The sequence below is a fragment of the Mastomys coucha genome, unplaced genomic scaffold (assembly GCF_008632895.1).
Source record: "Mastomys coucha isolate ucsf_1 unplaced genomic scaffold, UCSF_Mcou_1 pScaffold22, whole genome shotgun sequence".
NCBI lineage: Eukaryota > Metazoa > Chordata > Mammalia > Rodentia > Muridae > Mastomys > Mastomys coucha.
Window position 1 is genome coordinate 67348429 of NW_022196905.1, and position 12428 is coordinate 67360856.

The 12428-nt window shown below is 40.0% G+C and overlaps 1 protein-coding gene across 2 annotated transcripts in view; it reads right to left on the reverse strand.

Annotated features, from left to right (window-relative positions):
• Scfd2 (sec1 family domain containing 2) overlaps positions 1 to 12428 on the reverse strand; it is a 314253-nt gene that overhangs the window by 294080 nt on the left and 7745 nt on the right. For both annotated transcript variants that reach the window (XM_031342730.1, XM_031342731.1), the window contains exon 2: positions 10824 to 10992. In XM_031342730.1, the coding sequence (XP_031198590.1) occupies positions 10824 to 10992 (169 nt within the window). The remainder of the gene's footprint in view (positions 1 to 10823; positions 10993 to 12428) is intronic.

Sequence of the window (12428 nt, forward strand, 5' to 3'; positions counted from 1 at the left end):
AGCTCCTTGGGTCCTTTCTCTAGCTCCTTCATTGGGGACCCTGTACTCAGTTCAATGGATAGCTGTGATCCTCTACTTCTGTATTAGTCGTGTACTGTCAGAGCCACTCAGGAGACAGCTCTCTCAGGCTCCTGTCATCTAGCACTTGCTGGCATCCACAATAGTGTCTAGATTTGATGACTGAATATGGGTAGGATTCCCTGTTGGAGCAGTCTCTGAATTGTCCTTCCTTTAGTCTCTGCTCCAAAGTTAGCCTCTACAACTCCTTCCATGGGTTTTTTGTTCCCCCTTTTAAGAAGGAGTGAAGTATCCTCATTTTGGGCTTCCTTCTTCTTGAGTTTCTTATGGTTTGTGGTTTGTACTTCACACACACCATTCTAAAAATCTTTTTTAATTTAAGGATTTTTGAAACATAAATAAGACATAGTTTTAAAATATATTTTCAAATAATATCACCACATCCTATTTTGAACACACTTCAGAATTTATTAAGACATATTTCTTTGGTCTTTACCTCAAGAACTATGTCATAGTCACTAACTCAATCTAAAGAGCCACAGAAAAGACAACTGCCTAACTGAAGTATGCTCAGTCTGAAAATGGTGAAGCTGGGGATCATGTTCAGGTAACAAACTTCTAAACCCAGTGAGCAAACTATCAAAGAGAGTCCGCTAGGCAGAATGCAGATTATTTCCAATAGTTTATGCTGTATTCTTTTCAAATCCTTGATTTCCTTACTATCCACTATTCTCCCTTTAAACTGACACACGGGCCTTATACAGGATGGAATACATGAATGAAGACTCAAGTAGACCTAAGAGTTTGCAAGGCACAGGCCCTCCAGGTGACCAGGCCCTACCCGCTACCCACAGACTGCCATCATTGTGCTGTGCTACCTGGCTGTTGGCTAATAGATCTCTGGCTTGAAGGACAACTTAATTCAGCTCCTCTCCACCCCCCTTCTTCCTATTACTACATAAGCATATGAAGAAGATCATACTTTCGGGATCCTGTGTTGTTTTGTTTTTGTTTTGTTTTGTTTTAAATAATACCACACTGTTCTCCTTGCAGTCATCATTAGGACCCAGGATGTGGGCACCTGAGTCCTGACTCCCCACCATGTTTGGTCCTCCAGCTTCACATGTGCAGATTTGATTTACTTTCCAAAGTACATCAACCAGTACATGAATACACCATACTGTTGGTTCTTTTATTAAAACCATTTTTCTTTTCACAAACCTAGTGACAATAACAGAAAGAATTAACAAGAACACATTCAGAAAGTTGTAACTATGAATTAAGCACTTTCCTGCCATCTCCTCTTTTCTAGACATACGTTTTAACTTAGTGCAGTTACTGGAAGACAATTTTGTGACAATTCATTCTTTGAAGTGTATGATAAAATAATAGTATATTTGTCTTATGAAAACTTGTGTTGCTATGAAATGTAATGAGCTTCTAAACTGTCAGTAACTATATAAAATACCAAATACACACAAATGCCTGTTCTTCTTCTTTTTTTTAAAGATTTATTTATTCAATTTATGTATGTGAGTACACTGTCACTGTCTTCAGACACACCAGAGGAGGACATAGAATCCCATTATAGATGGTTGTGAGCCACCATGTAGCTGCTGGGAATTGAACTAGGACATCTGGAAGATTAGTCAGTGCTCTTAACAGCTGAGTCATCTCTCCAGCTCCTGTTCTTTTTCTTTTTTTTTTTTTCTTCAAGATTTGTTTACTGTATTTATGGGTGCACTGTAGCTGTGTTCAGGCACACCAGAAGAGGGCATCAGATCCCATTACAGATGGTTGTGAGCCACCATGTGGTTGCTGAGAATTGAACTCAGGACCTCTGGAAAAACAGTCAGTGCTCTTAACCACTGAGCCATCTCACCAGCCCCCTGTTCTTTTTCTTAATTAGCTCTCTTGTATCCCTAAAACTAAAACTATTTTGACAAATGACGACATTTTAAGACTACAAGCTAACAATTAGAGCCTGCCACAGATCCTGTCTTCAAGTCTTTCCAGAGCCTGGTTACAGGAAGACACGGTCCTTTCCACTCACTCCTGGATCTTTATTTATCATAATTACTCAGCTCTTAATGGAATTTTAGAAGTTGCCTTGGTTTGGCAAGTATGAAATGTCAGATTCAGTCTACTAGAAATAAACAGGAAATATTCACCACCAAATAAAATGCAAAGACAGCAGCGTTAATTTTTTAAAGGTGCTTGAGTGCTGACTCACAGTACTACTTCAATCAAGTGGAAGGCATGTAATTAGGAGGCTGATGTTGAACCATGAATGCACACTGTCATCTTATGAGTAAACCTCCGGGAAATAGTTTCTTCATGGTAGGTATGCAGGGAAGCTAAGCTTACTCACAGGATCTGTATCACCAGTCTTGGTATTCCAACAGAAACTCCATAACAAAAACAGCAGTGATAAACCCAACAAACATTTGAACTTGTCTTAAATAGAGCAAGCTGAGTCATAGTTTGTTACTTTGAGGAATAATGACTTCCATCAGTGTGAGCTTGAGGACCTAAATAAATTACTCAGACTTTTGTGGTTAACTTTCCTCTTGACTGCAATTTTTCAACAATTCAGCTATGAGAAGCATATCTATTAACCTTGATCTCCAAAAAAGTGAAAGAATTACATTACAGGAGGCTGAATCAGATAAACCTGGAAACCAGTCTGGCCTTCATTGTTCTTTCAAAGTAACAGCACTTCCTGCAGCTGAATGTTCATCAAGCAACTCCAGTCTCTGGAGCCATATCTAAAAGAGAAGCCAGAATGGAGCATGTTCCTTCAGGTGACACAGACAGCAGCTCTGGAAGAGCAAACACTAGTCTAATGTGGAATCAAGGTCAAGCTGAGGGACTGACAAGCAGAAGGGAAGTAGCTGAACACTGGGATTAGAGTAGATTGAGCTGGAGTAACTTGGGCAACAGACCCATGAGAAAATGAAGGAAGTATGGCTGCAGCCAATCAAGCCCCTATGACAGCCCCTCCACCCCTGCAAATATCAAGCCATTTCAGGCCTAGTGAGTCAGAGACTGCTGTCTTCTTTTATGGGCAACTGGAGGGTCTTTAACAACAGACTGGTGTGCTCACATCTTCACTGTTGAACCAGCACTTAGAATGTGCAGTGCCTCTGTCACTGAGCTATCCCTAGCCCTCTTACGACTTTTTATTTTGAGACAGGGTCTCACTAAGCTGCCAGGGTAGCCTTGAATTCATTTAGTAGCCCAGGTAGGTCTTGATTTGCCATCCCCTTAGCTCAGACTCAGAAGTACCAAGGAATAGCTAGGACACCATCACTAGGGCTGCTTTACTATTTATCAAGAACTTACAATAGAATGTTCTCAATTCAAATAAATGGTGTTCCTTATGGACACTCTAGCAAATGTGACCCTGTTACAAATCCCTCTTCCTATTTTACATTATAATACTTGTCACTAATAGGAAATCGTCTTAGTAAATTTTGGAACACAGGTAGCAATAGAACATTAAGAACAGAAATACTCTAGCTTTAACTGAATGTCACCATCCTGGAACCATGGGACAATTATATTCTGCCACCAACACCTTCTGGGCTCTGCAGTATGGTTTGATAGCATACACAAGTGAAGAGGTTGGGTATAACGTTTCTCTCACAAGCACCTGGTCAGAGAATAATAAACTAGCAATTATGAAATCATCTAGTATGAAGAGGCCATCTGCCTTTAACTCCGGAGTCAGAGGCAGGCAAGTTGCTGAGAATTCCATGCCCACCTGTTCTACACAGTGAGACCCTGTCCTAATACAAACAGATCATCCAGTCCGAACTAAGATAGAAAATAGAGGGTAGTATTTACCAGAAACAGTTACAAAGGAGGCACAAAAAAAGAAGCAGCTTATTCGAAGTCCAACAAGTAGAAAGCCCAAGGGCTGGGAACCTGAAGGACACTAAGCACAGCTGCCATCCAAAGAATGAGCATGAGGGAAGGAAGGTAGGGGAAGATGACGAGAAGGCTGAAAGAGGAAGAATAGAGCAGATCTACAAATTTTCTCAAAACCCCAAAGTTAGGTGTTTACCCAAAGGACAGAGGGAAGCCACTGAGAGCTTACAGGATATTGGATTCAAACTTAGCACTAACTGCAGAACAGAATAAATGTGCTTCCGGCTCTGTAAGTTCAATCACATTGTCTTATACGAGAATGAGTTTTCATTTCTTCCTATTGAATGCTCTTATTTTGGGCTTTATTCACATTTATTCATATTAGTTAACACATTTTTGAGTGCCTACTATGTATTCTGAGTGCCTACTATGGGCACTTGGAATTTTAGACCATTCCTTAAAAATCAACCCATCTATTTTCTTCACAGAGAAGAAAACTATCATGATGACAAATCAAAAAGACCTTGGTCAAGCCAGGCCTAGTGGATCATAAACCCCAGCCTTCTGGAGGCAGAGGTGGAAGGCTCTCTGTGAGTCTGAGTTCAAGGCCAGCCCGGTCTGTATAGCAAGTTCCAAGACAGCCAGGGCTACATAGAGATACCCTGTCTCAAAAACATAAAAACAAAATAATGAGAGCAGACCCTTACAAGTCATAAAGATTTGATCAAAAAAACCACTGAACAGAGAGAAAAACAGACAACCAAAGTCAAACAAAAAACCAACACTTATAGCAACAAACCCAACCCCTCTCTCATACAGGGCTCAGCACTTGAAAGGATCATTTTAAAAAATCTGTGTCCACTCTCATTTGTACTCTCAAAAAAAATTTAAACATATATATGTTTGCGTGTGTGTGTAGTGTGTATACATATGTGTATGTGTATATGTATATATGTATACATACTATATATATAATACACACACACATACACAGAGACATATGCATCAGGGCTGGAGAGATGGTACTCTGGTTAAGAGCATTTGTTGCTCATCCAGAAATCACCAGTACCTCCAGCTCCAGAGGAACCAGCACAATCCTTTGGCCTCTGAAGGCACCTACAATGTATCTTTCTCACACACCCGTTTTTTTTATAAATTAACTCTATAACTGTCAAATACAGGCAACCGCCCACTAGCAGGAATGGCAACAGCTGTAGGACAACCTGACAGTCTGAACAACCCTGGTCTCTAAAGCAGAAGATGTAGACAGAGCCCAATACAGCCTGCAGCTGCTTAAGTTCCCAAGAGGCAGCTTTTCAGAGCTGATGCCTACTTGGCTGTAAACACAGCCCATTAGGACCAGCAATCACTTGTCTTTCACATGCAGTAAGCCTTTCCATTCCTCCTTTTCCACTGTAGCTATCTTCAGAGGGCTCCTGACTCTGTTTAAATGAGCCATGGTTTCCATTGAAACTATGAATCCCAAAGCTACAAAGACCTGGAGCTCAGTCTTCTCACAACAGAGACATTTCAATTCTTCAACGTGGAAGAAATGTAGGGGGAAGAAAGTGTATTCCTATGTCAAAGACACAGTATTCCAGCAATTACACACAAGAGCATCTACCTGCAGGCACTCTCTGCTTAATGTGTAATTCAGACAGAATTCTGAAAAGTATGAATGTTAAACATAGTTCTCCATCACAAAACAGCTTATAATAGCGCTGTTATTTTCAATCATTTCAATACTTTATACTAGGCACTTTTATTCTTTAATTTTCAGAGAACAATCCATAAATTATTCATAATTTCTGCTTTCTATAGCTGTAGCTGAGCCCAGAGAATCTTTTTTATCTCGACTATTACAAAAGTAAATAAACAAAAGACTAATTCTGACCTTGTAGAGTTGCTTTTGAATAAATTGTGACAATGCATCTTAAAACAAAACTGTGACAGGGAATGCTGGGTTTGTTTTTGGTTTGCTTTGTTTTTCTTTCAAAGAGACACAGACAATAAAATACATTTGGAGGAAGAATGCTTATTAAAAGCAAACAAACAACAAAAAAAGCCAACCAAGCAACATACATGCATGAATGCAGCAGTCCAGAGCTGGGGCATAGCTCAGTGGTCGAGTCCTGGAATGCATCATGCATTAGGTCAACCCTCAGCATGTAAATAACCAAACAGTCTCAGTCAGGGGCTTGGAAAGAAATCACACAGAGACATGGGTGTAGAGACACAACATACAGTAAGATTTCAGTCAACCATGAACCACATTCAGGATAGTGTCCCTATAAAGTAACATTTTTACCCAAAGCATCATTCATACAGATGTGTTGATGCTAGATGATACTGTGCTGTCAGTTACAGGAAAGTATTATGTATGCAATTATGCACAGTACCTGATTCTTGATGATCACAGTAAGCACTGTTAGTGGTTTAATTTACTTTTATTTTTTAGACTATCTGCCTTGTTTTTATTTATTCTGGGTGGGAGTGTGCACACACATGTGCTACGGCACTTATGTGGAGGTCAGAGGACATTTAAGCTTGCAGAAACCCACTCTTCACCTCGACCATACGGGATCTATTGGGTGGTCAGGCTTGGTAGCAAGCATCTTTGCCATCTTTTTTCCTGTCGCTCTGACCCTCCTTTTTACAATATCTTGTTAACATAAAGTATGTTTCAAATGTTCATTTTGTTTGGCTTGACCTTCTCTAAGTCCATAGCTCACCCTATCCCCAGATCCTGCTCTGGATGTGTAAATGCAGCATCCACCACTACTCATTCATGCATGCATGCATACATGCATTCACTCATTTGATTTTTCACTCAATATCTCAAGTTCCAGCTACTATACCAGGTAACAGGTCATAGTGTGAAAAAAACTGACAAATACCTCTACTACTGGACCTCTCTATCAGAGAATTATCTATCTATCTATCTATCTATCTATCTATCTATCTATCTATCTATCTATCTAGTAGAGAAACAGACAACTATAATAGAAAGAGAAGTGCTGAAGAAGAAAAATACAAGTAAGAGAGCAGATACAAAATGCAAAGCCAGACAGCAAAGGACTGGCTGGAAATGAAGAAATCTTGAGGTACATATATGAGAAAAGAAGGGTTTAGGAGCAGAGATCATAGAAGCAAAGGACTTGAGGCAGGACATTCCATAGCCTATGCAAACAACAGTAAGAAAGCCGGTGCAGCTGGAAAGGGGCAGTGAGGAGGCCAGAAAGAGAGGATCTATAAAGCCAGGTAGCTCGCAGTCTGGAATCCACTGCAGGTCCTTGGCTTTCACTGTCAAGAACAGGCACAAAAGGGAGAACAGGAGGGATGGGCACTGTACCAGAACACTCAGCAGCCCTGGGCCAGAACCAGGTGGAGTGCATGGAGCTGGAAAACCAGAGAAAAGGTTGCTGAAGATGCTAAAAGACTAAGAGATTAGAAAGAGCAGGGTTTGGAGCCAAGATCAGAAACCCACTTCAATAAAAACAGGATTCTGCCTCCTTCTTGCCAAAAATATTTCACATAATCCAGGGAAGGATGGACAGGGACAGCAAGGCCATGCTGTAATGTATGTTCTCGATTTCTCATTTGCATTAGCAGGAACTTCAATGGCTGTAATTGCAAACAGCCTATTATAAAAATTATATTACCAATAAATTTTTATTATAAAGGCTCATGTCATACTTAGAAACTTGATTTCTAAACACTGTTCCATTGCAGGCATGTTTGTTGCCAAGTGCCCATCTGTTCTGCATTTCATCCTCACTCTCCTTCCATTGAGAAGCTTCTGGAGAGCTGTCAGAGGGAGCAGTGGCTATTGCTACTATGATGGACATATGGTGTGTGCTAGGAAAACTGTGGCTTACTTCAGTCCCTCCTTTGTGGACAAATCACTCAATATAACTTCTTCACTTGTCCAAGCAGTTGAAACAAAGCTCCCATTTTTCTCCCAGTTATTGCTTATAATGTTCTCAGTGTGCATCTCTGTGTGTATCTTTGCAATGCACTTCCACTGTCATCTTTTCCCCAGCCCTGCCCTCACTAAAGGGTTCTACTTTGTGCTGGCTGGAGAGATGGCTCAGCACTGACTGCTCTTCCAGAGGTCCTGAGTTCAATTCCCAGCAGCCACATGGTGGCTCACAACCATCTGTAATGGGGTCTGATGCCCTCTTCTGGTGCATCTGAAGATAGCTACAGCGTGCACATATTAAGTAAGCGAGTGTTCTGCTTTACTCAGACCCCTCTAGACAACCTCTTTGACATTTGGGGTAATGATGCCATCTTTGGAAGCACTTAAATTCATTTCTATAGTGTAATGAGAAGAAAAGGATGCCAGTGAAGGCAAAGCCCATGTAAACAGACACAGCCTAAATGCGTGTTCAGAGGTAGAGCTAAGCCACAGCAGAGACTGAGTAGAATGACTTTGTTTAAAATGTAAGAGGAGGCATGGAATACATTTAGAGCAACATCCTCATTTTATAGATGAAATAATAAGGTACAGAAAGTGTGTCAAAGTGCCTGAAGACAGTGATTCAATCTAGTTTAAAGAAGAAGAAATACATTTTACCACATAATGTGAGACTCAGTCGTGTGGAGATCCGAGGACTGCTCTTCCTTACAACAGTCCTGGTCACTAACCTCCCTGCTGCAGCAGTTTGAGCAGTCCTGGGAGTTAGGAGAGAGTGATAGAAAAGAAGCCAAGGTTTAACTTGAGCCGCTTTTAGAAAATGAAGACCTACCTAAGCAGGAGGACATTTCTTCTTACCCATTTCTTAAGTTGATCTCTAGTGAGGGAAAAGGCATTTCAGGACAGGCCCAATTAAAGCCCTGAACTAAGCCGGATGTAGAATGAATGTTAGAGAGTGGAGACTAACGACGCTGGCCACAATCGTTATGGATCTGAGGCTGCTTTCATCCCCATATCTGTCCTGCCACATGTCTAAGGGTTCGCATGTTTTCATGTACTCTAATCGACTCAGCTCCTCTCATTTTGCAGCCTTTTCTCAGGAGCTTACTTGCCCTTTTCTAATTACTTCAAGGCCCTACAAAAGAAGCATGGGGCAACTGTAAGCACTGACTTAGAGCCAGACCTTCACCACTCCAACTGCACATGATACCTGAAGGCACAGGACAAAGTCAGTTGGGATTAGAATGGGGGATGATGGACTCTACCTCACAGATTTGAGAGTTATTAAACCAGTTAACATAGGTGAAGTGTTCAGACCCTACATACAAGTCCTCTCTTAACTGTGTTCTATGAAGAAAGGGCATCTCCTGTCTTGTCTCTTCTTTTAAGTACAAACTCCAGTTGTGTATAGAGAACAACCTCCCTGCCATCCCACATGATCTCAGCCTAGTTCTTCGTATGAACAGCTCCCAACCCACACTGGGCAAATGGGAGACAAATGCCAAGACAGACCCATCCCACCGTTTTCTGGAATCTAAAGCCTAAGCAGAATAATGAAAAGACAGGAAGGAAGCAGTTAAAACCCAGTCTCTCTGGTGCCATAGCTTTTAGAGGCTTCTCCTGAGCTTTTGCTCCCTAGACTCCAATTATTTGTACTTTCAAAACTTTAATCAACATTCTTCCATTGATTTGCTTAGCTGTTAAACACCTTTAACAACAACCCCCTCTTTTACTGAAATATGACAATAATTTTTCAGTTCTTCTATAAACATTACCATGGACAAACAGGACTCTTTGGAATAAATAACGAAGTGGCTTTATTTTTGTGTCTTATTGAGTCCCCAAATCTGGTCAAGAACTGAGCTCTTCTCTCGGCCCTGTATGGGCAGCACAGAAGGGAAAACAGTGGCTCTGAAATCAGGCATACTGGTCAGTTTTCCAGCTCCAAATCTATGTAATTTACTGGCTTGTTACTCCAATTACTGTACCTGAAAAATGAGGAAATCTCCCTCATTGATTTACTGTAAAACTTAAAATGACTAAACTTAGGGATGAGCTTAACACAATGGAAAATGGGAAACGTTAAGAGAGCTGATGGCACTGGTGCCTGCAAAGATGTCTCTCTTACTATGTCATGGCATCAGGAGGCATGGTACACATCATTCAGGCAAAACACTCACTCATACATATATACATACATACATACATACATACATACATACATAAATGTAAAAACATGATAATAATTCTCCTAAGAATTGTGGATGAAAGGCAAAGTTGAAAAGATATGACATGTTAATATTGTCATGTCTAGAAAAAAGTTCTTTTTGTTTTTGAAATGCTATATAACTTAAAGTACATATGGTCTTTGATTTCTTCAAGTGTGTGAAAAAATATACCTAGAAACAAAAACATCACCCAGTGATGCCCAAAGCATATTTTTTAAATATAAAATATAAATTAAATATAATAATGAATTGTAATAAATATAAATACTGACTCATAGCTGTGTGGGCTGCATTTAGTCATCTGAGAAAGCCAGTGTAAAGAGAAACTGGAATTCCCAGACTTAATTCCTATAAAACTATCTATCAAATGGAGATTCATAAACAGAACCACTTCTCTGGTACTGCTAAAAGCTTGTTACATATGATGGCAGTCCTACACAATGCCATCCTCATCAGCCTACTATGTTTAGTAGATATAATTATCTATATATTTAAAGGTGGTATTTTTCCTAAATATTATCCATTATGAATTTTTCTACTGGAGAAGTGTCTCATTCATTCATTCTTTCTTCTTTTAAAAATAGGATCTCATGTAGCCCAGGATGGCCTTGAACTGGCTAACTAGCCAATAATGATTGTGAACTCCTCATTCCTCTGCCTTCATCTCCCAAGTGCTGGAATTACAAGTTCATTTCTTTTCTACAGAGATAGTCTTGGGTAAGAAGGAAGAAGAAGGGAAGAGGAAGAAGAATGAGAGAAAAACAAAAGGAAGCCACATATCTTACTTGGATGGTGCGAGGCAGCCTGGTGCAATCACATTCTGGTTTTCCTCCACAGCCTGGACAGCAGTGAGCTCTGCCATGTTGACCATCACGTCGTTGGTGTGGCCTGGAAGCTGTGGAAGCACTGAAATGATCTTCTCTACTAAGTTGTCTCCATGGTGTCCAACTGCTCCTGTTTAACCACACAAGCAAACGTGAACTCAAAGTGGGCATTAAAATGTTAACTGTATGTATGTATGCTTTATAATGCATGCACCCCTTCTACCAAAAATGACAGATGTTTAATAACACCAACTTAGAAGTTTGCTTTTTTTTGTCTTGTTTTGTTTTGTTTTGTTTTGTTTTTTGAGACAGGGTTTCTCTGTGTATCCCTAGCTGTCCTGGAACTTACTCTGTAGACCAAGCTAGACTTGAACTCAGAAATCTGCCTGCCTCTGCCACCCAACTGCTGGGATTAAAGGCATGCGCTACCACTGCCTGACAGAAGTTTGCTCTTTATCACATAAACTATGTTCTCAGTTACCTAGCAATCAACTTTATCTCTGTGATGACCAAGGTGCACTCAATCTAGTTTACCTGGTACCCTCCAACTCTAACATAGAAAGGCAACCACAGGCTCTTACTACATAGTTGTTGAAGAAGGGGAAGAAGTGGACAGCCTACAGCAAAACATTTGCCAACGTTTACTGAATGCTTTCTGTATAACACGCATTGCTCCAAGACCTGTAATTATACATATCAACTCCAGGGATAGTGAATGAATGATGGGCTGGGGATGTAGCTTAATTGGTTGATGATGGCATAAAGCCTTGGTGATTTCCAGTATCACATAAAACTAATTGGTGATGGCACTCAGGAGATGGAGGCAGGACATTCAGAAGTTCAAGATGATATTTAGCTACACAGTGAGTTTGAGACCAGTCTGGAGTACATAAGTGAGAGCCTATCTGAATATTAATATTTAAATTACAATAATAAATGTACTCTAACTGAAATTCAAGACAATGATACAGCTCAGTGCTTCTTCTGTAAAATTAAGTTATATGTCCAAAACCCATCAGTGCTTAGAAGGCATTATTCCAACCATGGATAGGACTTGGTATAGCTACAAGTCTGAATCATTTCCAGTTTGCTTGCGCACATGTTGCCTCTCTGTTCCTCTGTGTTCTGCCATGTCATATTAATGGTACAGAAGAACTAATTAAGAAAGCCAATAAGAAATCCAAGAAGTAAGTCATCATCATTGCCATCATCATCCTCACTCACTGCAACAACAAATATGTATCCAGGAATCACGATGCGCCATGTACCAAATCCTATGCCAGGAATTTATAATTTATAATTAATTGTAGCAACAATATTTATTGTGAATTATTATGCTCATTCACACAGTAAAGATTTCATTTAAATCACCTGCTCAAGTGAATAATTAATTAATTACAAAGTGTAATGCCAATTTTTATTGTCAGACACTTGACTACATCTGAGATTAACTAAAATGGACAGATGGAGGGCACACCTGTGAGGGATTTTTGCTTAATTTGAAATAGGTAGATCCACTTCTTTTTCTTTCTTTCTTTTTTTTTTTTTTTTTTTTTTTTTTTTTTT